The 26,666-nt window shown below is 36.6% G+C and overlaps 1 protein-coding gene and 1 pseudogene across 4 annotated transcripts; both read right to left on the bottom strand.

The window, feature by feature from the left end:
- Positions 1-8,499: 8,499 nt before the first annotated feature.
- Positions 8,500-13,319, bottom strand: LOC107807727 (NAC domain-containing protein 86-like; annotated as a pseudogene).
- A 6,222-nt stretch (positions 13,320-19,541) lies between these two features.
- Positions 19,542-26,459, bottom strand: LOC107807728 (PH, RCC1 and FYVE domains-containing protein 1-like). 4 transcript variants are annotated; one of them, XR_012708108.1, is made up of 9 exons: positions 26,156-26,454; positions 25,354-25,440; positions 24,950-25,039; positions 24,765-24,839; positions 24,479-24,673; positions 21,372-23,447; positions 20,879-21,036; positions 20,306-20,715; positions 19,542-19,827 (listed from the first exon to the last, which is right to left on the bottom strand). XR_012708108.1 is itself a non-coding variant. In XM_016632169.2 (9 exons), the coding sequence occupies exons 1-9, from the start codon at positions 26,204-26,206 to the stop codon at positions 19,707-19,709; spliced, it is 3,252 nt and encodes a 1,083-aa protein (XP_016487655.1). In that variant the 5' UTR covers positions 26,207-26,459; the 3' UTR covers positions 19,542-19,706. The 4 variants fall into 4 exon arrangements, 3 of the variants coding, with proteins under 3 accessions (XP_016487655.1, XP_016487657.1, XP_016487656.1); XM_016632169.2 differs by having other exon boundaries at positions 20,890-21,036; positions 26,156-26,459; XM_016632171.2 differs by having other exon boundaries at positions 20,890-21,036; positions 24,955-25,039; positions 26,156-26,442.
- Between the last annotated feature and the right edge of the window lie 207 nt (positions 26,460-26,666).

Below are 26,666 nucleotides of genomic sequence, written 5' to 3'. Positions count from 1 at the left end.
CCCCAACAGGTAAGTAAATAATTCCTCAACAGTGTTATCCCTAGCAGTTGCGAGGGGTCCAACACAAGGTTGGAAAGTCGGTATCCTCAGCGGTTAGACTTCAAAGGAGGAAGCTAATAATAATAATAATAATAATAATCTATGCAAAAACAAAACAAAAAAGGAATAAAAAAAAGAATAATAATAAAAAATGGGGAAGGTAGAAAATGAAAATTCATCCCAATCCCCAGCAAGTATTCGAGGTAAGACATTTTCAAGTCTTAAGGATATGTCGGGTTAATCCGCCCTCAAATAGGATTTGTCGGGTTCATCCGCCCTCAAATAGGATCTGTCGGGTTCATCCGCCCTCAAATAGGATATGTTGGGTTAATCCGCCCTCAAATAGGATCTGTCGGGTTCATCCGCCCTCAAATAGGATATGTCAGGTTCATCCGCCCTCAAATAGGATATGTCGGGTTCATCCGCCCTCAAATAGGATCTGTCGGGTTCATCCGCCCTCAAATAGGATATGTCGGGTTCATCCGCCCTCAAATAGGATCTGTCGGGTTCATCCGCCCTCAAATAGGATATGTTGGGTTCATCCGCCCTCAAATAGGATCTGTTGGGTTCATCCGCCCTCAAATAGGATATGTCGGGTTCATCCGCCCTCAAATAGGATCTGTCGGGTTCATCCGCCCTCAAATAGGATATGTCGGGTTCATCCGCCCTCAAATAGGATATGTCGGGTTCATCCGCCCTCAAATAGGATCTGTCGGGTTCATCCGCCCTCAAATAGGATATGTCGGGTTCATCCGCCCTCAAATAGGATCTGTCGGGTTCATCCGCCCTCAAATAGGATATGTCGGGTTCATCCGCCCTCAAATAGGATATGTCGGGTTCATCCGCCCTCAAATAGGATATGTCGGGTTCATCCGCCCTCAAATAGGATCTGTCGGGTTCATCCGCCCTCAAATAGGATCTGTCGGGGTTCATCCGCCCTCAAATAGGATCTGTCGGGTTCATCCGCCCTCAAATAGGATCTGTTGGGTTCATCCGCCCTCAAATAGGATCTGTCGGGTTCATCCGCCCTCAAATAGGATCTGTCGGGTTCATCCGCCCTCAAATAGGATCTGTTGGGTTCATCCGCCCTCAAATAGGATATGTCGGGTTCATCCGCCCTCAAATAGGATATGTTGGGTTCATCCGCCCTCAAATAGGATATGTTGGTTTCAGTCTTTTATTTTAAGTGTTGAAGTTGGGAGCCCACCCAGATAATAGAGGCATACATTCAGTCTTTTTATTTTAAGTGTTGAAGTTGAAAGCCCGCCCAGATAATAGAGGCATACATTCAGTTTTTACTTTCAAGTGTTGAAGTTGGGAGCCCGCCCAGATAATAGAGGCATACATTCAGTTTTTACTTTCAAGTGTTGAAGTTGGGAGCCCGCCCAGATAACAGAGGCATACATTTCAGTCTTTACTTTCAAGTGTTGAAGTTGGGAGCCCGCCCAGATAACAGAGGCATACATTTCCTTCCTAAGTTTACTGTACCCACAGGAGACGCACTTCCTAAATCCATTGTACCAGTAGGAGACGCACTTCCTAAAAAGTTTCACCAATAGGAGACGCACTTCCTAAGTTAAGTTTCACCAATAGGAGACGCACTTCCTAAAAAGTTTCACCGATAGGAGACGCACATCCTAAGTTAAGTTCACCGATAGGAGACGCACTTCCTAAGAAAGTTTCACCGATAGGAGACGCACTTCCTAAGTTAAGTTTTACCAATAGGAGACGCACTTCCTAGATCCATTGTACCAATAGGAGACGCACTTCCTAAGAATAGTTTCACCCAGTAGGAGACGCACTTCCTAAGAACAGTTATCCCCAATAGGAGACGCACTTCCTAAGTTTATTGTACCCACAGGAGACGCACTTCCTCAAAGTTAAGTTTTACCCATAGGAGATGCATTTCCTCCTAAGTTGTTTTGAAAAAAAAATGACCTAGTCTGATGAACCTTCTCCTAGGATCAAAATCTTAGTCTGATGAATTTTTCTCCTAAGATAGAGACCTAGTCTGACGAACCTTCTCCTAGGATCAAAATCTTAGTCTGATGAATCTTTCTCCTAAGATACCAAAAACAAAAAATGACCTAGTCTGATGAACCTTCTCCTAGGATCAAAATCTTAGTCTGACGAATTTTTTTTTCTCCTAAGATAGAGACCTAGTCTGACGAACCTTCTCCTAGGATCAAAATCTTAGTCTGATGAATCTTTCTCCTAAGATAACAAAAAGAAAAGACCTAGTCTGATGAACCTTCTCCTAGGATCAAAATCTTAGTCCGATGAATTTTTCTCCTAAGATAGAGACCTAGTCTGACGAACCTTCTCCTAGGATCAAAATCTTAGTCTGATGAATCTTTCTCCTAAGATACCAAAAAGAAAAGACCTAGTCTGATGAACCTTCTCCTAGGATCAAAATCTTAGTCTGATGAATTTTTCTCCTAAGATAGAGACCTAGTCTGACGAACCTTCTCCTAGGATCAAAATCTTAGTCTGACGAATTTTTTTTCTCCTTAGATAGAGACCTAGTCTGACGAACCTTCTCCTAGGATCAAAATCTTAGTCTGATGAATCTTTCTCCTAAGATAACAAAAAGAAAAGACCTAGTCTGATGAACCTTCTCCTAGGATCAAAATCTTAGTCCGATGAATTTTTCTCCTAAGATAGAGACCTAGTCTGACGAACCTTCTCCTAGGATCAAAATCTTAGTCTGATGAATATTTCTCCTAAGATACCAAAAGGAAAAGACCTAGTCTGATGAACTTTCTCCTAGGATCAAAATCTTAGTCTGATGAATCTTTCTCCTAAGATATCAAAAAAAAAAAGACCTAGTCCGATGAACCTTCTCCTAGGATCAAAATCTTAGTCTGACGAATTTTTCTCCTAAGATAGAGACCTAGTCTGACGAACCTTCTCCTAGGATCAAAATCTTAGTCTGATGAATCTTTCTCCTAAGATACCAAAAAAAAGGGAAAAGAAGAAAAGAAAAAAAAAGAAAAGAAAAACGTTTGAAAAAAAAGAGTCATTTTCCTAAAGCCAGGCGCCCACCTGTATAACGAGAGGAACACATTTCAGTCTTTTTCATTACAAGTGTTGAAGTTGGGAGCCCGCCCATAGAACAGAGGAATACATTTCAGTCCTTACATTTCAAGCATTGAAGTTAGGCGCCCACCTGTATCACAAGGGAATACATCCTAATCTAGTGTTTAGTTCACTCTCAGCACTGCATCAGTAGTATCAGTGGGCTACGATTTTGCTAACGACTCACAAACCTCCCCAGGGCAAACTGGGTTAGGAAATTTTCTTTGTTTTGTTTGTTTTGATTGTCAGGGACCCGCCTGTAGAACGGAGTTTGTGGTATGTCAAAGATCGAAGAAGTCAGGAGTCCGCCTGTCAAAGATCAAGCAGTGACCCACTGGAAAGCAGAAGGATTACAACAGAAATTCCCAGCATTCAATCCAAGTTAGAAGCTCGCCTCAAGAACGCGAATCAATAGTCTGGGATGGTCAACAAAAGCTAGTCACAAAAACAAAACAAAAAAGAAGAAAAAAGAAGAAAAATGAATGAATCCAAAGCACGGAAGTGGAGAACAAATGTGATCTGCTCAAGAACTAGCGCCTACAACTAGCAAGTATCAAGGTTCAAATCCAAAGTCTGTATGAAGCACCATTCAAAACTCAAGATCAAGTTTCAGAAGACTCAGAGATAGGAATCCTTGTAACTAGTAGCTGATAGGCTTAGTTAGTCTTTTTCAGTTTTCATTTTTGTTGTAATGACAGGACCGCGGACCGGAACCTCAACGGAACGGCACCTCGATCGGCTCTCCACCTCAGTACCCTCTACCATCTCTCTCATATCCGAACTACACGTGGCCTGCTTCCTGTAAAACCAAGGATATGTAGGCAGCTCAGATACCAGGGCTCGGTCACATTCCCTCCCTTTCCTTAAGTGTAGTCCGTCCAAGTAATGGTCGGGTCAAAAACACGTCTAGTCGTTCTTTGTCGGAAAACTCTTCATGTTTCCAGTCAAAGAGGGGCAGCTGTAAGCACGTGATTTTTGACCCTCCCCGGGAATTTTTACGTTCTTAAGCTTAAATATCTAATTTAGGACTAGTATAGCTATTTTAACTATTTTTACTTTATTTCGTTGCAAAAAGAAAAATTTCAAAAAAATATATATAAATTTTAGTTTATGTATTTCTCATAAACTTGAAAAATAAAAAAAAATTGTACTTTATTTTGGTACTTTATATAATTTCGAAAATTACAAAAAATAAATAAAATATAGTTCTATTAAGGTTTTATAGTCATTTTAACTTTGAAAAATACAAAAATATTACCTCATATTTTATCTTAATATTTAAAAAACGAAAATTACACAAAATGGTTTTATTAATATTTTGTAGCTATTTTAAATCTTGAAAAAATATTTGAAAAAAGATATAGTTTTGTTTAAATACTAGTCTTATTTTTGGTAGTTATTTTGTTTACGTAGGACTAGTTAAGCAACGTTTTCTATTTCTCGGCTCCGGGCAAAAGAATAATATTCGGGTTCAAACTACCCGGTTTTAGGCCTAATTTTCGGACCTAGCCCATAATAAACCGAGTCCACCGTACACGGGGAACCCCACCACGCGTGGGGGACATAAACCTTGAACCCCACCACGCGTGGGGCTCATTTTTCTTGGCAAAATATTACAAAACACGGACAAACAAGCCAAAAAGGGGGACTTCCGTTTTTTTTAGGGAGCTACTGTAGACCTTCTTCTTAAAAAGAAGAAGGAGAAAACCTACTGCAAACGACCACTGTTCCCCGGTCTTCTTTAAAAAACCAAAAAAAAAACCTACTGGAAAAGCCCTTCGACCACCGGACCCCCTCCCCACGCTCGAACACCCCCCGTCACGACCCCTCCGGTAAACCACCCAAACGACCCTTCATCTACCACCAAACGACCCACCTCCAACCAGCAACCACCCATCACCAAACATCACCTTCCCGGTCGACAACCCCTACTCCATCGTCGACCACGTCCAAAAACCCAGCAGCCATCGTCGACCACTACCCACGACGACCCCCGTTGTCATTGCACCCCAAAACCACTGCCCAAACAGCCCGTCACCTTCACTGCCTCCTCGCCACCGTCCTCATCTTCCCGGCGTAACCCACCAAACCAGTCGCAACCCACTCCCTTGCGTTCAAACGACCACAAGCAGTCCCCCATCGCTGCTTCATTATTCTCCAGTCGTGACCCTCCACCGTCTCACACAGCCCACGACCATCGCTCACCTCCACTGTCCGAACGCCACCCCACGCCAAAAGGAGCAGTCGACAAAAACCAGTCCACAAAAACCTCCGACCACCCTAAACCATCGTCAAACAACCATCACCTCGTCGTCACTACCCAGCAGTCGAACCCCCTCCTCCTCACTTCCAGCAAAACCACCAGCCCCATCGCCTTCTTCCTCACCACAAAACCCTAGAAAAAACCTAGGAGTCCTCCCCGTCAAACACTGCCCGTTGACCCCACAGTCGTCGACCAAACAGTCCGTCAGTGAGGTCGAGTTGAAGTCGAGTTCCAGTCCAAAGTCCAAAAGCTGAGTCGAGGTCGGGTTCGTCGAGTTTGTTCCGGGGTTTTCGTTGTTGTGCCTTGTTCAGTGAAGTCCGGTTCGAGTTCCGTAGGGAGCACTGTTTGTCGTTCTAGGATTGTCGAGGTTCGAAGGTTGGTGTTCTTCGTCCTTTGTTTCATTTCATTCATTTTGCATATTATGGTTCAAGGCAATAAATGAGAATATTCGATATATATGAATGTCAACAATGCAATTTTTGTTGTTATGTTAAAAATATTTATTCTATGTTTAGTTACTGCATGCTTAAAGTAAATGCGAGCATATGAACGAGGTTATTCTATTTTTTCATTTTTACCCTGGATATTATTACCTGTTAGAATCGTTGTTTTTTTGTTTAACCTCGGATGATTTCATTGGTAGAAAATCGTAGTTGCTTTAAGTTTGCCCTCAAATAAATAAATAAAAAAAAAACGAGACTAGCCTCGCCAAAAAAAAATACAAGCTGCGGGGCCCTCCAAATGTATATTAAATACTTAGATTCCGGGACGGGCCGTTTAGCAAATTTCACGGCCCAACCCAAAAATAATAATGCGCTAGTGGCTTTAGGCGCGCCTCTAATAATTTAATTTTCCTAAATTCGGGTGCACATTTATGTGACCCAAATCTAATCTCGACGGAATCGAAATGTGTCTCTAAACGCGGGTATATTGATTATGGCGTGGCCCGAGATGCATTTCCATGACGTTGCAAATTCTTTTAAAAATAATGAATGAGACGAGCCTCGACAAACAAAAATGTAGAAGCTGCGGGGCCCTCTAAATGTATATATATTAAAAATATTTAGAATTCAGGAGGGCCGCTTAGCGAATTTCGTGGCCTTCCCAAAATAATAACACGATAGTCTCTTTAGGCGCGTGTTTAATAATCTACTTTCTTAAACTCGGGTGTGCATTTCATGTGACCCAAATCCAAATCTCAAAACATCAAATAAAATGCGTTCCGGATTGTGGGTGCATTTCATGTGACGCAGTCCAAAGACGTGTTTTAAGCGATGTTCACATTCTTGTAAAAACAATAATAATAAAGCGGTTAAAAGTTAAAATTTGCACATAAGTTCATACTTGTATAAAATCAGATAATCAAGCCGAATATAACAGTTGAGCGACCGTGCTAGAACCACGGAACTCGGGAATGCCTAACACCTTCTCCCGGGTTAACAGAATTCCTTATCCGGATTTCTGGTACGCAGACTGTAATATGGAGTCATTCTTTTCCTCAATTCGGGATTAAAATTGGTGACTTGGGACACCCTAAATCTCCCAAGTGGCGACTCTGAAATAAATAAACCAATCCCGTCTCGATTGTCCTTTAATTGGAAAAAACTCCCCCTGCGCCCCCCGAGCGCGGAAAAAGGAGGTGTGACAAGTGGCGACTCTGAAATAAATAAAATAATCCCATTTCGAAATCCAAGAAGCAAGAGACAGTTTCATTGTCTTCAACAGAAGCTGAATACAGATATTTGAGAAAATTGGTTGGGGAGTTAGTTTAGTTGAAAAGATTACTTGATAAACTGACAGTCCCCTCTCCTGTTCATATTAGAGTATTTTGTGATAGTGAGTCAGCTTTACACATAGCAAGGAACCCAGTGTTTTATGAATGCACCAAACATACCGAAGTAGATTTCCATTTTGTTCGAAAGCAACTACATGAAGGTCTGGTTTCCTTGCATTACATTGCCACCAACGACCAGCTTACAGACTTTCTTACCAAGGCACTCACAAACATAAAACACTCTACTATTTCGAGCAAGTTGGTTGTGCTTTCCCCAACTCCAACTTGGGGGGGGGGATATTGAGATTGTATTTGTTCTTATGTATTTATTTTTGTATGTTAGTTAAAGGTAGAGTTAGTTGGGATACTGTTGGAAGCAGTTAGTGGTCAAGGTGCACAACTATCACTCTTTCTGCGTGTATATATGTTATTGTACGGATTCAATACAATTGAGCTTCATTCTTCATCAAAGCATTCTTCTTCTGCTTTCGTCTTCTTCCTCTCTCTCTCACAGGGACTCTTCAAAAGCTTCCAGATTCAGCCATTGGAGCAGAGGTTGAGCTTCACTAAGCTAGTCTCAATCACAATCTTGTCAAGTTTAATTATTTGAAAGTCCAGTGGCCTCTAATTAATTCGGACTTGCGTCCCCACTAAAGGAAATAAAACACATAGCTTCTAATCAATAGCACTTTGATTTCTCATAATTAAACTCTTTCTCAACTCTGATCTCATTCGTTTTACAGTGATCAGTCTAGAGGCGATTTAAGTTATCGGGTGTGAAGCATCATTAAATTAATTAATATGAACTTATGACGTTAATCGATTTTTTGGTTCTTTACAAACTTGTTTTTAGTTTTATAACCCTACCTCTTTTTTTACACATGAGAGATTTACTTTTACACGTAAGAGATCTGTCTTTTACACATAAGAAATATAAAAAGGTCATTTTCTTAAATTCAAAATTATAAAGGGGCATGATGTACAAATAACACTTATTTACTACGCATTTGTTCAAATTATTAGGTTTACATATAAAGGTTTAGTCGAAAATAATTGTTGCTGATGAAAACATTGCTAATTTGCTGCATTGGCCACTTGATAATGCTCCTCTTTATCTAATTCAAGCTTCTTTTTTCACAATCTCTTTGTTGGAGGAACTAGTGGGGTATTCAAAAGGGTGTATCCCTCATTGATTAGCAGGAGCTCCCTCTTTCATTTTATAAACAATTTGTCTTACTAATGGCTCGTAAAGAGCAAGAAAAAGGGACTGGGCTTGCGCCCAAAAGAGTTGGATCCTAGGGCGGAGGCAGGGGCGGATCTAGGGTAATCTGGATCTGCCTCTGAGTGGAGGAAGTAGATGAACACTTGGCCAGCTCAAAATTAACAAAAACACCAAATCAGGGCTCAAGCTAAAAGAAAAACTTTCTGTTAAAGTATACTTGATATATATGGAAAAAAAACAAACTACAGCTACACTTTTGGTATTAAAAGGCAGAGGCCTCTAAGTTAGGCTTTCCCTAAAAACAATTACGGTTAGCAATACAAGAAAATGTTCAAATTTAAAATTAAAAAAAAAAAAATCAAAAAGAAGGGACAATATGGTGCAACCAAATGGTAGAAAGAGCTACAACAAGGGTGAGATAAGGCCATTTCTTTTCCACAGCCACATTGCAATATTTCTCTTCTTCTTTGCCAGGAATTGAGAATTTGTTTTGCTTATAACAATACCATTTAAATTCCTGAGCTTTCTTTTTCTCCTCCCTCTCCATTAAGCATTCTCCATTGACACTGACACCCCTCTTAGCTTCAAATTTTGAACCTTTTTCGTCCAAGCATCCCCCAAAACATATCCAAAAAAAAGTATGTAAAAGTGCAATCATACCCGCCAAAGTTCTCATTGTTGTTGTCCATGGTCTTGTGACTTTCTTAATAAAATTATCAAGAAAAGTTCTTTCTTTCGGTATTATTGATGTTGAATCTGATATTTTTCCTATATATAGAGGAAAGTCATGGACTGTGACTAGGTTACGATGAATCCTAAGAGTCGTAGAAGGTGTCACTTGATGATAGAATGTCTTGGCTGCTTGCCTTGTTGCTATAAAAAAACCATGATTGACTTCAATCTTCTCATACATTTCAAAGCTTGAGGAATTTGATAAACCATCAGTCATGTCTCCATCATCAAACAAGTTGTCATTGCCAAACCCTATTGAGAAATTGTTTGTATCCGTTTCATTGAATCCATTCAAGCTGTTGTAGTGACCACTGTCTTCACCTGTCATTTAAATGGATCAAAAAAGAGACCTAAAAGTAAATTAAGAAGAAAAGAGAAGATAGTATGAAATTTTTAAGAGAAAGACAAGACTTCTAAATATGCCATGACATTTAGGGGCTGTTTCATTCAAAGATAAGTTGAACACAGATTACAATTCAGGCATTAGTAGTACAAGAATTTATAATACGGGGATTAATAGTACATGGATTATTCTTTTTTGTGTGTTTGGGTAATTGCACTAAAATTGGGTATACAAATACAAATTCTTACAACATAAATAATTGCCTTATACATCACACCAAACAACTCCTTATGGTTTTAAGAGCGTGTCTTTAAGCGTAAAATAAAAAAAAATGTGAAGAGTTTGTACTTTCTAGATATAAAAATATATATTTTTTAGAGCGTTATATAAAATGGAACAGATTACCCAAAAAGGAAGATATATACTAGGAGAATTTTATAATACCTTGAAACTGATTCTCTTCTCTCTGGACAGCGGAAACATTTTCTATTGGAACAGTCTTGTAATCCTCAAGAAATGTCTGACCAAGTGCAAAGGAAAAGTAAATCCATAAGCATATTGGATTCCAGGGATTTTACGTGCTTGAATAATTAAGTTCCAAAAATGGGAAAATAGTTCTCCTTCCTTAGATTTATAAATTTACCTTCTCAAGATCCCCGTCTGACATTCCTATCCATCTCAAATTTTCCACCATTCTATCAGATTTGAAGTCCTCACCAAAATCTCCGATATCGGGGGACCTAACATTCTGATCTTCCTTAAGTTGTTCAATGAAATGGAATGAACCCAAGTCATGGATTCGGTTATTATTAGGAGGAAGGAAAGAGAAGTCATCAACAGGAGCACATGAATTTCCACCCCATGATGAGTCTTGATTGATTAGATTTTGTGAAGCTAATTGGGCAACTGAAAGGATTTCTTCTACAATATCCGTTTGATTTGTAGATTGAAGAAAACTTGATTGAGGCATCTTGTTATCAACGTAGCCAACTTGAGGGAAGTCTTGAATCTCCAATGGAGGTAATGCGAACCTATGCTGCAACCTTGCACACTCTAATGCTATATTAACCTGAACAAGTATAACAAAAAAATTAATAAAAGAGTTTAACTTCTACTGTATATATACTACTACTCAATTAAAATATTTTTATACTATTAGATCACCAAGTACTGGAATTTGTAACATGAAAAATATACAAGGCATTATCTTGTTACAACGACTTAGTTACACTGATTGATAGATAAGTAGAGGTTGAAAAAAAAAAAAGGATGAGAAACCAGCTCCCCAAAGAAATTCAAAAAGCAGACTTCTTTTCTTATATATTATTATCTTGTCCTAATATTTGGTGATACTCATTGTAATTAATAACATCAAGCTGAAACGATAAATTGACTAATAGAATTAATCTGCATGTTGACATTACCTTAGATGGGGGATATGGCAAAGTCCCATAATTTGGAATGGGGTGAGCAGTACTGTTGTTGAAACTAAAAGCTTCATTTGATAAATATTGCATATTCCAGTTATCACGCACTAGGAGTAGGAGTAGGAGTAGCAACATTCATTGGAGAGCCATGGACTGCCATGGATGATGATGATGATGATGGCATTGCATAATCATGAGATCTAATTTCCATATCATGATATTTTTCACATCTTCCCTCAGAATAAATTTCAATGCTAGAGGATCTATCACTTGCATAATGGACGTCACCAGTTTTTGGACCATTTAAACTCCTCTTTATCACACGGCAAAGTGCATAAGCATCCTGTAAATAGAAAGCAAACTTAACTTAGATTGTCCAATTTAACTTAAATTAGAAACTCCGACTATGTAAGCTTTGCATTATCTATTGAGCTTCACACATGTGATGGAAGTCATTTTTCAGAAAATTGTTTTCGGACAATGAGTACTTACTTTTGGAAAACGTTATCCTGGAAAATGTTTTTTTGGTGTTTGGTTGGGTAATGAAAGATATTTTCAATTTTTTTCATTGAATTAATTATATAAGATCTATAATAATTTAGAAAATCGGTAGTGATCTAATGAATTATTGAATACATTAAAGATTGATATAATATCCAAGTGTAGGTTAAGGCAGTGATACCAAGTTAAAAGTTGAGATAATTTTGAAGGAAAACGACTTCTGCCCAAAAATGAGGAAAATCATCTCCTTCCTATGATCAAGAACCAGAAAATGCACGGTAAGACTATCTACAATAAACCCATTTGTGATATGGCTCTTCGCTGATCGCGCGCATAGCAGGAGCTTAGTACACTGGGCTATCCGATCAAGCACCAGAAAATACATTATTTTAATTTTTGAAAAGTATTTATCCTATCTATGAACATACCTGCAATCCATTGGCAACTTCACATTCGCGTTCGTCTAATCGATACTCATGCATAACCCAATCAGTTCGAGCTCCATGTGGGGCTCTCCCTCTGTAATAAACCAATGTTTTCTTCATCCCAACAGACCTCATCTGTGAATTTACTTTCCTGTCCTTTCCTGTGGCCTTCCAATATCCAGCTTTCGTTGCCCGGTTAGTCCTCGATCCATTTGGATATTTACGGTCTCGAGGACTGAAGAAATACCATTCAAGATCTTTGCTAGGCAATAGGGACTTTCCTATACATTTAAGGGACCAAAAAAAAAGAAGGCAAAGTGAGATCTTCATGTGAATTATATTGAAGATATATTAAGTATGTGAAGAATCTGACTGAAAACGAAGATTTTAAAGGACGGGAAAGAGATTCTTGAAACATAAAAGAAAGTGGATTAAAAGGGAAAAAGGGTATACAAGACATTGCAATCATGTCATTTTCTTTTTCCACACTGACTTTTGACTTCAAGTCATCATCATTCGAAGTAACAAGTACAGTCTTTAAGCTTCAATAGAAGATCAAAAGATGTAGGGACCAACTTCCTTTAAAGCTAGGAACATGAGATAATATTTAAGATATTTTTGTACTAAAGCATACGTTTTTTGATAGTGAAAGTGTGTTTTAAAGTGTTCATAATCAGAATTTATTTGTCAGCACGCGTATGAAACACTATGCATTTAAACTGGTAAATCAGAGTTATCTTACCGATGTTTTTAATTTTCATTTTCACATACTCAAGTTTGGAAGGGAAAAAAATCCCTTAAATTCCAACTTATATTTCTTCGGTCTTTGTTTAGCGACATGTGATCATCATTTTCTATTTGGATTTACATTATTTATAAAAGAAATTAAAGTAATGGCATGACTGCATAAAAATAATATACTCTTGGTTAAGGAAATAGTGAGTGGTATAATATCTTCGTTATACCTTTCTTGACAATCACTTTGAGATAAAATATAATCTTTTTGGCTAAACCTCGATCAGCATCAATGGTAGTTATCTTTAAAATTAGGCTAGAAAGTGCATGTTTCGCATGGTTTCTTTTCCTTTCATATAGGACTTGATTTACACGTTATGTGAACTATACAATATGTCCTCAAGTCTTTTTTTTGGGGGGTGGGGATTCCTTTAAAGAGTAGAACAAGAAAAGGAAAAATAAAAGAGATAGAAGAGTTATACCTGGAAGATCCCATGGCTCACATTTGTAAAGATCAACTTCAGGAATGATCTCAAGTTCAATTTTCTTGCCATTAATCTTTCTTTTCAAATAATAAGCCACAAGTTCTTCATCAGTGGGATGAAACCTAAAACCAGGTGGCAATGAAACAGGTGCCATCTATCTCCTTTGGAACTTCTCCTCACCTTTTCTTTTCCTTTAACAATATAGAGCTCAAGATATTGAGAAGAAGTTCCAAAGAAGAAGAGGGAGAGAGAGAGAGAGACAAAAGAAGTCGAGGAACTCAACAGTTAGAGAAGAAGGATATAAGAGGAAGTTGGAGGGATTGGAATTTTGGTGGGGGGGGGGGGGTTGTATTTGATAAGAGAGGACAAAAGAGAAGAAGTCCAAAAAGCAAATAGGGTGGCTGCCACCCCCCACCTTTAGCTACTTTTACCTTTAAATTTGTTTTTTTTTTAATCAAATGAAAGCTTTATTAATCTTTCTTCTCAAGCTCAAGAACAATCTCCTTCTCAGAGTCACATAAAAGCTTTAGATGAATATATAATGAAATAACTTAAGAATATGTGTGTATGTTTGGATGAAATGTACTCATGCATATATATATATATATTACCTGCTTATATCTAGTTCGAGTTGAAGGTCTCATCCATTTGGACATAAATATTACTACTACTATTTCAGTATTAATATATACTAATTTTGTAATTGAACTTCACCAGTAATATTTGAATACTGATTTTAAAGGTATATTTCAAGTGAAATACCGTTCTCAATACTCACAAATTCTAATCTTCAACTTTCACAATTTTTTAAAAAAGAAAGTTTATATCCAAAGTTCCAAACACAATTTACTTTAACAGATATCCCTTCTCAATTTCAACTTTAAAATGTTTATATTTTTTTCTCAAATTTAACTAAAATTTTGTCCAATGCGTACTAAGTATATATAGCTATAATATTAAGCGATTGTAGGCGTTTGGACAATATTTGGCGCATGATGAAAAATATAATACTTGAGAGTTGAGATATTGAAGTTGAAAAGGAGTATTAAAAATTGATATTGTGTTTGGGGCATGAATTTCTTTTAATTTAAATTAAAATTCTACGAGTGATAATTCACTTGAAATATGTACTCCTCAAAAAAATTGCAATCCTTCAACAGCTGAAATTCGGTATTTTCAAATAATTAGGGGTGTACAAAGGAAACCGACAAATCGCACCAACCCAATAATCCGAGTCAAACCGAGAAAAACAATTCGACTATGGTTTAGTTTGATTTGGTTTGGTGTTGGAAAAAAAAACCCGACCATAATTGGTTTGGTTTGGTTTTAACTAAAGAAAATCAACTCGAAATCAAACCAACCCGACATTACATATATAGAAAATTTAGATATATTTAATATATAAATATACTTATTGTGATGTAATTTATAAATATTTCTTAAAAAATTTCATAATTTTATCTTTTAAGGTATTATTTCAAGGTTGGACTTCGAACTTTTGAATGTTCCAATAAGTTTTATAGCCATTAATATTAGTAAATTAAATAATGCTAACAAAAGCTCAAACCAAAAGCAAATCAATAATAATGTTAACAAAAGACATTCAATTCAATACTACGAACGAGAATGTATTGAATATCTATTTTTGTTTTGCAATAATTTAGATAAAAATACATAACCTATTTTATTTTTTCTTTAGCGTTTTGTCATGTAACTAATACTCCCTTATTAGTCTACTTATTTTAGCATGACTTAGTACTTTTAGATTATGTTTATTTCTATTATGGTTTTTAATTAGCAATATTTATATTACATAATTTATTGTCTTTATTGTTCAATATTTTAGGATAATGCCATGACATATCTCATATTTTGTATTGTTTTCTTCGAAAATACTTTATATAATTGTATCTTACTGGGATTAAAGAAATATTTTGAGCACAAGTTATATGTTTTGTTCTACGAAGATTTTATCGGGAAAAAACTCGAAAACCCGAGAAAACCCGAGATTGAAAAACCCGAGTTTTATTGGTTTGGTTTGGTCTTTAGATTTAATAACCCGACACAATTGGTTTGATTTGGTAATTGTAAAATTCGAACCAACCCGACCTATATACACCCCTACAAATAATGATGAATAAAGCATTATTTACTAATCTTGAATTTCAGCGTTTAAAATGATGAAATGTTGAAATTGTTTTTTTTTTTGCAGAGTACATATACAAAACTTCAATATTTTCGAGTAATTATAAAATATTATTCCCTCCATTTCAATTTATATGTCACTTTTTTAGACTATTTATAAGAAAATATCACTTTTTGTAATTAGTAACTCTTTAATTTTAGGCCGAGTTGGTTGGACGAGTGATTTCGCACATGGAAGACCTGTGATCGATTCTCCTCAGGACTGATAGCTTCCTCAGTCAGAGCGTGTGACACCGGGCTTGCCTAGTGCGTTTTATATCTCCTGTATAGTTTACGGGTTATTGCACAATTAGCGGGTCCCTCCCCCCCCCCTCCCAAAAAAAAAAATCCTTAATTTCAAAATCTCACATGGCATGTTTAAATAAACCACAAGATTCAAAAGATATTTTGGTATATTATATACATCTTTAGTTTAAATCACAAGATTCAAAATCAAAGTCTCTCTTATTTTTTTACATTTCCTGATCAATCAAATTAAAGCACATAAAATAAAGGGGAATTGACACCGTGTAACAATGCGTTAATATAATATAGCGAGAGTATTATTATGGTCAAACATCAACTTCAAATTCAACCACGCGTACGTAGCACATTATGTTCGCATGGTTGCATTTTTGTAGTAAAAATCTTAGCAAAATAAAATTTCTTCATAATCTTAGCAAAATTCGATGCTTCAAATTTGTCCATTATTGGTATCGGACTTTGCCTAACACACGTGGTGGTAGCTGAATGGTCAATTACCAACACAAGGGTAGTAGCTATGGGGTATTTTTGTAATTGCAAAGACAATTCTTCAAAGAGAAACTGTCTATATGTATGTATTGGCGGCTTTCTTAACTGCCAATCTGCTAAGAATGTTCCTTTCACATGCCTATCTATTCCCACTCCCTCCTCACCCATATTCATCGCTTCTACAAACTCTCCTCATTTGTGCACCTTAATACTCTATCTATTTGGCTAAAACATACTCTATTCTTAATAAATTTCAAGGTTCCAAATGAAAATTCTCGAAAGTTGTTGTCATGTGACTAGGAAGTTACGGATTCAAGCCGTGAAAACAATCTCTTGTAGAAATGCAGGGTAAGATTGCGTATAATAGACCCTAGTGGTCCAACCCAGAAAAGTACACCGGATTGCCCTTTTTTCTACCTTCTTTCTAATTTGATGTCACAATAATACTTGGTTTTAGCCAACCCAACATATTTGGGACTAAGGTATATGTACGTAATTGTTGTTGTTGTCATTATAGCGCCTAGTTTATTAACTTTTGGCAATAGAAAGAGTGCTTACATTACTTAATCTTGTTACGTGAGGCTAATTTTCTCTGAAAATCAGAATTAATTAGTCTAAGTGAAATGTGTGCACATTCAACAAGTTATACATTACAATTCATATTAGATATAAGAAAACTTTGTTGCATGCGTACGGGCATCGCCTTGAATCGAATTGAATTAGTGCAATTTCAATCACTAAAAAAAATGGAAATGATCTTTTCCGTAAGGTTATGGGATTTAGATTTTTCCAGACTAAAAGCGAAGATCAACGAAATGTTGATTGTAGCAATATATATGAAATCATTATTAAGATTGCGAGTGGAATCATAGAAATATATGGATTGAGTAGTTGATCCATGAAGATACCTTAGGAAGAAGAATGTATTTAATTTAAGAAAATAAAGGTAGGGATGTCGTGATGGGGCCTACTTTTGCCACGTGAATGAAAAGTTCCAACGTGGCAATGTAGGGTCCAGGTAGGGCAAGGATCACTTGTTGCAGTCTATTGTCGTTGTCACCAAAATTCCCTCAATTCCTTATCTCTGTGTGCTTTTCCTTTTCCTTTTCATCAATCTATCTTTTGGTGCTTTTCCCCTTTTTGGAGGTTTTATATTCTTTCTTCTTTATTTTTTTTATAATAATATCATTATTATTATTATTATTATTATATTCAATTCTACCCACTCTACTGTTCTTCTTTCCTTCTTACACTATTTAACATTAACGAGGGAGAATCACTCTTGGATCTCTCAACATATAGGGATTAAATTCACCATATAATACATCAAATAATTTTCAAGCTAAATAATTTTCTCTTAAGTTATAAAAACAGCTAACTTTCAGAGAGAGATAAATAGGTAACTTAGACAAATACGATTGAAACTACATTTGTCAGGTATTATTCTTAAGAAATATATAAGAAACACCTTAGAAGACCGATAATACAGACGGAAGATAGAAGCCGTAAATATGTGTCCCTAATTTTCCGAGTTAAGATAAGTTTATTCTACTGTATTACGAGTCAAGATAAGTTTATTTTACTGTATTTGTATTATTGTTTAGTAAGTTTCTGTAATTTCAAATTACCATATTGGTCGAAACTAGAAAGGTATGTTCAACTCTTCCAAATAAACAAACTATACTTTAAGAAAATAACTAAAATGTAATAATTAGGTACATTTTGTTATACATAGTTACATACGACAAACGATCGAGTAACAAAATGGAGCCTATTATTAATCTATACTAGTAGATTAGTCTGAATGCAATAAAGCATTATCTTTTAAAACTCAAATTCGTTCCCCCTCATGCATTCAAACCTCATTCCATTATGTCAAAAAGGAAAAAAAAAACAGTTTTTATTTAATTTTGTGCCTCATTGTTCACACTCATCTTTTATATCGTCTGCCTAAATTGTTTAACTCAACAATCATTGGATGGGACGAAACAAATTAAGCTAAATTTGTCATATTGGAAACCCCATATATATAAAAAGGACATAAAGAAGGAAAGTAGTTTGAACATGCACTAATGACGTAATCATAAAATCTCCAATATTAAATAATATAAAAATTGGGCAAAGATCACTTTTGACTACGGCCGAAATTATTGATATTCGGTAGACGAAAAAAATATATAATTTTTTTATATTTTCTGTATATAAGAAATATATATACACAAACACATTTTAAAAACGATCATTTTCCAAAATTACTGTCATTAAGTTTTCTCTACTAATCAAAGAACAAAACACTTGCCGAAAGGATGTCTTCTAATGCACAAAACGGACGTCACATGAATCGACAGCCCAAAAGAAGGAAAAGGTAAAATAAACTAATAGTTTAATAAATTATTGGGATTATTATTATTATAACCTAAAGGCAGAAAAGCAAACACTTGTTTCCTTCTAATAATCAAAGTATTTTGGGCTCCTTTTATAGGTCATATTTGTCTAATTAATAATTAATTCCATAACAAAGACATGTTAAGGATTACGAAGCTTGGTTATCAAATTAATGATCCCATGCACTAAAGCTTCGATATATATATATTACTTTATCCAACTCATCCTAAGATCTTTCAATCATAGGCTACACAATTTTATTGACTGCTTTGGAGCTTTGACATTTATATAATCTGCCTGATAAAGTGAAAGTCCCCAAAATTTTGGCAAAAAAATTGGATAAGGTTCATTTCAAAAGAAAAATATCTAAATTTGACTAAGATTTGCATTGGAACATGAAAAAGAGAAAAATAAAATTTTGATCAGTTAAATCCGTTTAGAGGATTAGTTTTTTGCATGAAAAGTCTCACCGTTGAATAAGAGAAACTAAACTGACAGGATCCTACCCTGGAACTGCATTTTGTGTCAGAGTTGAAAAGCTTCCAAATCTGTTTTCTTCTTTTTTTTTAAAAAACAAAAATCTTCTTAATTAGAAATATTTAAGCTCTAAGATCCAGATTTTTTACTTTGAATAATTGTGGGGTGGGAGCACTGACATTTGACCAATAAAATCAAGCCCATGAATTAAAAAGAAATCACTAATTTATATTGTCTGCTTAATTTTTTTTAAAGAAAGATTAGCAACTGAAAATTATAGCTGAGTGTCATGGTTGGTACCAGGATATTAGCAGTCACTTAGCAAATCCATAATCAGAAATCATTAGTGGATGCCATTCAACAGCTTAGAATTCCTTAATTTTGGGAATAAAAATTACATAATTAGAAGTTACTTAAAAGTATTTTATGTGTCACGAATTTTAATTAAAATTATTTACAAAATGTTTGGAAAAAAAATCATTAAAAAGGAGTTGTTCAAGTGTTCAAGTTTTTGAAGGAGCCTTGAAGCAATAATAAAGTTGTCTCTGTGTGACATGTAGGTCACGGGTTCGAGCCATGAAAGCAGCCACTAATGCTTGCGTTAAGGTAGGTTGTCTACATCACACCCATATGGGTGCAACCCTTTCCAGGACCCTGCTTAAATGGGGGATGCTTTGTACACCAGGTTACTTCTCTAATAGCTAGTCTCATATAAAAATGAATGTAAAAATTATCTATGATTGTCCATCCATATTCAATTGGCAATACAAAATTGCATTCTTCTCTCCTCATATGTTAAGCACATTGAGTGATTAAATACCTTCAATAACATGAACCATTGTTGTAATAATGTGCAATTTACATTGGGAGGAAAAGGGAACTCCTACTTCTTTAGCAAGTCTTGGTTCAGATTTTCATATCCTTCAATATCATACTTTTTGTATACAGAAAGCTGGTTTTCTTGCCACCACTTCTTTGCTTCCTTCTCTGTAAACTTTTTCCTACTACAAAATTCAACAGAAAAAAGGCATTTGGTAAGCAGTTTAACATATTAACAAAGCAAGCTGATCATTGGCATAATTATAACATAAGCAAAGGTGGATCAAGAATTTTAAGTCAATAGATCTCTGCTCATGAACCAGCTTCACTCACTGCCCGAATACTATATGTGCCCTTGCATAAGTTGGTGATTGATAAGATTGTAGCTTGTTTTCCCTCTGAATAAACTTGGTATTTTGTAGTAAAATGATATCTACGATGAGTTACATCCTTTTAATCACAAGACGCAAGTTCCCTTAACTTCCAACACCCAATTAAATCAAAGAAACAAATGTTCGGAGTTGGGACTTGAATTTCAGTTACCATATTACGGACAATGAGAAGGAAAAAGAGATCATAACTGCTACTGTCTCACTGCATTATAAGAAGTGTAACTTTCATTTGTAACATTTAAATCATGAGGGAGATTTCTGTATAATATACCTGAACCTGACTCGCTTGAGTCCCTTCTTTCCACTTGGCAGCACTGTCAATGTAATGAAGACACCAAGCTGATACTGTTCCACCCATTCACCTTTAGATGTTCTGAGCTCAACTTGGCCATGATCGGCTCCTTTATATGATTCTTCTGCTGATCTGGAGTCCACATTGTTCTCTTTGTTATAGAAGGATCTTAAAGTACTAGAGAACACAATCGGAGAACTACATATGCTATCAACGTTATTGTCTTCTGGTTGTGCTTTTGCAAGAGGCACACATGTAGGCACAACAATTCGATGTCCAGTTATATGATTTTGGCTATCTGAATACGTTGATGTAGTCTGCAGTACATTTGCAGCAGCTTGATCATTAGTTTCTCTTCCAGGAAAAAAGCTTTCTGACATTGTCTGCAGCTGCAATTTGCAAAACAAGTTTAAGTGACAAAAAAAGAACTGTCGCATCAGATTACTATCAAATTCACAAAGTAGTTTCGTTTTCTTATGTTTTTGCTACGAGGTAATATATTGATGGATTAAAATGTTCATGTGAAGGAGACAGCCAAAAGAATTAACTCACAGAAAAGTTACCCGGGATGTCAAAGCTTTTATAACTTCCTTTGCTGCTTTACTCTTGGAAGCTTCCTCTTTAGCCAATGACCAGGCCTCTTCAACTTTTTGTTGACGTTCTTGAATTTTCTCCTTTCTTGTTTCACATAACCTTTTAAGATTTTCAACCTACAGTATATATGCAAAGCAGTCAGAGTTAATCTTGAGTCACCATAACTAGAACTTGTCACCAATCAAACATTATTTGAGAGAAAGTTAGCTGTTTATTGGCCTATTTAACTTCCACAGTGCATCATTCTTTAGTAGGTATGGATCTCTGAATTGATTAGATTTTGTCAACTAATCTACGTTCTTGAACTCCACATACCAGAACAAGCCAAAAAGATTGTTTATTCACACAATTATAAACAGAGAGAGATGTGCATCAACATTTAATAATCTCAGTTTCTCAGCCAAGTATAAGCAATTGAACCATGTAAGAGGATAGGATATTAGGACATTACCTGATTTCTTAGCTTGGAAACTTCTTCAAGCAGGATCTTGTCTGATTCTGACAAGTTCTCCGCCATAGTTACACCAGTAGAGGGAACTAATTTTGGTTCTTTGTGAATCTGCTGTAAATAATTTGGAGAAGCTGAAGTCACCGAATTTCTTGCATAATGATTTTGGGTTCTCATCTGTCCTCCATAGTCTCTTCTAAAGATTTCAGGACAAGGAACATGTCCCCATCTTGGGAAAACATCCAGCAACGATGCAAAACCAGTACTTTCCCCTAAACTGTTGGTAGCCCTCCTGTCAAGGCATTGATTGTTCTCACTGAAACACTTTTTCGTTGACATCATTCGACTTGATGTAGTATTTGCCTCTTGCCGCTCTACCTTCTCGTGAATAAATGCCTTTTGGGTAATAAGTAATGGTCGTGGACTACGATTTTCAAGTTTGGATGGCCTATTTGACTGAGCAATCCTCTGAAGTTGGTAAAAACATGGATCACAAACCCGAAAAGCTTTAGTCTTGTCAGGGGCCAGAGAGGCGTTTGTAGTTTTCTTGCTGCAGCATGTGCGGCAAAAGAGAAGCCCACAATTGTAACAATTTTGTTTCTTCCTTGTAATTCCAAAAGACATGCTACATCCTTTACAAGCTGATTGATCAGTACTAGACGCGGATTTGTGCAAACATATTGCTGCTGTAGAACTTGATCCACAAGCAATATGTTCCACCTGCCTTTCTCCCAGTGCCTCAACTAACGTTGGCCAACTTCTATCTTTTGTATCACCTAGTCCTAACTGTCCATTTGCACCTTTACCCCATGTGTAAACACTTCCCCTTGATGTTAGCACAGCAACATGATATGATCCCGAGGATATCTCTGTAACAAATTCCTCTCTAAGTTTTCCTTGCACAAGCACTAATGATTTGTCTTTGGCTTCTGGATTGCCCAGTTGCCCGTGCACTGCACTTCCCATGGTATAAACTTTTCCCGTGCTAGATAGTGCAATAGTTAGGGTGCTCGCACAGGAAACTTGAATAAAATCATGATCAACAAGTTTCGCCACACAGGTCGGTAAGAGCTTTCTCTCCTCGCCAGGATGACCAAGCCTTCCTTTATCCCCATCGCCCCATGTAAACAGCTTCCCACCTGGATTATTGAATTTAAGACGATCAACAATGATTTCCACTACTGCAGCTGTATGCCATGGCCCACATGCAACACTTTTGGCCCACAAACCTCTAAGCGACTCAACTTCTTTGGGCTGAGCGACACTTCGGAGATTTCCATGACCAAGAACCCCAAAAGTTCCTTCTCCATAAGTGAACAATTGTCCAGATGTTGATACAATTGCTGTATGCCATTCCCCACAAGCAACATAAGATATTTTCACCCCATCCAAGGAACCACATACTCTGTTAGGTAGCCAATGGCTTCTCTTCTTTTTTTCACCTACTAACTCAGCACCAAAAGAGTTGTCACCCCATGTGTACAGTTCACCAGAAAAGGTCAGGGCACATGTTTGGTATTCCCCACAAGTGACAGATTTAACGCGAACCCCATTAAGGGAGTCAACCAGTTTCGGCCTTGCGGTGTTCATGTCGAGTTTATGTCCAAGCCTTCCATTCTTTCCTTCACCCCAGCAAAAAACTTCACCCTGTTTGGTGACTAAGGAAGCATGGCTCCTACCAATGGATAATGCCTGTACATCGAGCATCACAGTAGACTCCAGAAGTTTGGGTGACAAAGCATCCAATTTCACTTCCCCATCCGTGAAGCACCCTCCTTCCGCTCCTTCTCCCCAGATAAAAACATCCCTCAGTACATTCCTCCCAAATGGTCTTGACTCGTGAGTGGACGGCATAAATGGAGCTAGTATATCAGTTTGGTTTTCTGTCCCAGCACAAGATGCTCTCTTTTGGGTTAAGTTATCTGATTCAAAATATGATGAACGTGTAACATTCTCAATTACATTATGCACACTCGATAGACTTGATTCCGAGAAAAAGCTGTCGGAAGAACATGATAAGCCATCAGTAAAACACCTTTCTGAAAATGAATGAGTGGGACTCCCCGCTAAGCTGCGAACCTTGATCAAATAAGCATACATCAATTTTAGAGTGATGGAAAATTAAGGATATCTTCTTTTTTGTCTTCTATCATATAGGAAGGAATGTATTTATTATATTTCTTACAATACATAGCCATAAAAGAACAGAATAATATAAGGAAGAAAGATAATTCTTGAGAATTAAAAGATGGAAATGCAAGTTTCTTTTTCAGATTGCTGAACTCGCCAAAGAAAAGTAACTGATGTCAAAGTACAGGTGCCTAACTGAAAACAACTCTGAACACAACATCGAATATGACATAGAACCACATTATGGAGAAGTACTAATGATTAAAGATCTTATAAGGAATATGAAAGTTTTAGCTTAATCAGTTACATGTAATAACTCTCAAACATCTAAAGAATAAAGATTGACCACTGTCTATACAGTGTCCTTTTTCCTCTTTTATTATTTCATCCATTTATCATCGCCAGTGATTTGTAACTTTTCTGTTTATCATTCACAGGTTATCAAACATATCTGTCAGATTCAGAGCCAAAGTCACCACTCCACTCAAGGAACAAGTCTTAGAATGTATACTGGAAACACAAGAAAACAACAACCCATTATAATCCCACTAGTGGGGTCTGGGGAGGGTAGTGTGTACGCAGACCTTACCCCTACCTTGGGGTAGAGAGACTGTTTCCAAATAGACCCTCGGCATCCTTCCCTCCGAGAACTCCCCACCTTGCTCTTGGGGTGACTCGAACTCACAACCTCTTGGTTGGAAGTGGAGGTTGCTTACCATCAGAGCAACCCCTCTTGTCATACTGGAAACAGAAGCTTTGGGAGTAAATTCATAGTTGTCATGAACTAAGAAAGTCAAACTCGTCACATAAATCAAGTGATAAAGCTACTAAAGAACAATATCAAAGCTACTTTCCAGACAAGATCAAAATCATAGGACATTCTGAAGTTGGAAGAAGATGCACACAGGGGAAAATAACGGTTACAAAAACACATGGTTAAGCATTGAAAACTTAAAAACACAAAGACGGATGTCAAGAACCTGAGAGGATCTGATTGTCTTTGCTGAAAGTCCAAGATTCTGTTTCCTCCGCATATAGCCCGCTGGACTACTGATGCAACTGTGTGCGCCTTTTCTGCTTTTCAGAGGGTCCGCCACTCTATGGTGGTGAGTCCTGGATATTACAGCTCTCAAGCCTACAAACCAAGTCTCAGCCTGCATTTTATCCTTGCAAATCTGAAAATGAAATATGGTTTTTAGCAAAACCAGAAATCATGCATGATTGTACAACATCGCTCTATTAAACCAGACGTAATGTTTAATTTACCAGATCAAGAGTACGCTCGCCATTTCCATATATAAGTGATATGCACTGACTTTCCATCTCAGGCTGAAGAATTACCTTAATTAGAAAATGAAACATTCTTGTCAATAAAAGGAAATTTCACAGATTAAGTAAATATCTTGAGAAACGTCATGTATATCAATATGTATGGTAGCCTCACTGCTTACAGTACTTTGGCCGCGGATGATATTCGTGATTGAACTTAACCTCAGTTGGTTTTCCTTCTCACCAGAGTACCAAATCAAAAACTTTTCATCCTGGAAGCAAAGAAAAAACCATATACTTCACCTACAGTAATTGAAACATGAAATGACAATGATTCGGCCTGAGGTATGGTGATACAAGTCTCACTTGCTTTAGATAAAAATAAGAGTTAAGAAGGATAAGCAAACATATAATGTCGTCCGCGGTCTCAAATTAGACTTTCATAGAAACACAGCTGTCTTTGGAAGATCATATTAGACCTTTGTTTAAGATCAAGCACCAACTGTTTTACTTTTCGACCTTCCCATGAAATGCAGACTATAAGCGAGAGGAACTTGGTACACATGAAGTTGCATTAAAACTTTACCGCGGATAATCTTAGAGGGTAGAATTTGGGCTTCCCTCTTCTGCCATACTTTAAAAGATGTGCACCCTTCTTCAATGCAACTATTGCCTGGACATGATTTGAGAGGGAAAGTAACATTAGGAAAAGAGAAAAAGATGTGAGTGGAACAGGATATCTACTAATTAACAAATCGTATGACGCCTAGGGTATCCTCCTAGGCCCCACCGAGTTGTCGTTGTTGTTGTATGAATAACCCCAGAAAGACAACATAATTTCTCACTATACAGTTTGCAAGAGATTTTCTAACAGAAAATTATTAAATCATCAATTTGATTGACACGGCAGATAGAAGACTCATGAGATAATCATCAAGGAAGATAAAATTGGTGAGCTAACTTAAGGTACAAGAAGATTAAATTGTGTTATTGAATGACAAAAATAGAGGATATATATTATTCTAAAGAAACTACAACAACAACAACAACAACGACAAAGAAAGTGAAGACTAAAAAGGATTTATAGGAGGAACAAATAAAATAGTAAATTACTGCTTCCTCATGGAACAAAATAACAACTCAGAATACTTTGATCACACAATTGTGCTTTTTAAAGATTGTCCTTTTTCCCTTGTTAGTTAACACTACTACAAAAACTGAAGTGCCTAGCTGATTATTTGCTAAGCCCAAAAAATATAAAAGAAAGGGAATACAGCAAATCTCAAGAACCTAGCCCATGAAAATAGAAGAATTAGTTGACAGAAAAACTAAAATTGCACAAAGGAAAGCAAGAAAAGAAAAATTCAAAACCGAGAAGAAGAAAAAACCTGTTCAAGAGCTCGATCAGAAGGAACAATGGACACGTGTTCTTCACCCATTATACCCAAGAATCACATGTAAGTGAAAGGGTTGAAGCAAAAAAACATAAGAATGACAGCAAAAGAAGAAAAATAGGAGACAACTGACTGACAGTAGAAGCAGAGGAAGTAGAATTTAGTACTTCCTCAGTAGAAAACCTTAAAGAACAGAAATGTTTTTAGGAAAAAGAATTCTAAGAACACCCAGAAAATGCAACTAATTTAAAGAATTTTAAAGCGTAGAAGTACTTGTAAAAGCATGCTAAATTGATCTGCAATGAACAAGACTAGTAGAAGTTGTTAAAAGAAGAAAGAGTGTGTTTGGGGGATATGAAAATGACTTTTTCTTTCAATTCATTGATGTGATTCTACAATGAAGAATCAAAAGTCATCAACCAACTCTCTTTTTTTTTTAAATTTTTAATTAATGATTATATTCTTCCATTATGACTCTTCTTTCTCTTGGGGTTTCGTGCAAATA

This window comes from Nicotiana tabacum, chromosome 3 (genome assembly GCF_000715075.1).
Source record: "Nicotiana tabacum cultivar K326 chromosome 3, ASM71507v2, whole genome shotgun sequence".
In the NCBI taxonomy this organism is placed as follows: domain Eukaryota; kingdom Viridiplantae; phylum Streptophyta; class Magnoliopsida; order Solanales; family Solanaceae; genus Nicotiana; species Nicotiana tabacum.
The sequence above is the reverse complement of the archived record's forward strand: the minus strand, read 5'-3'. Positions and strand labels throughout refer to the sequence as shown.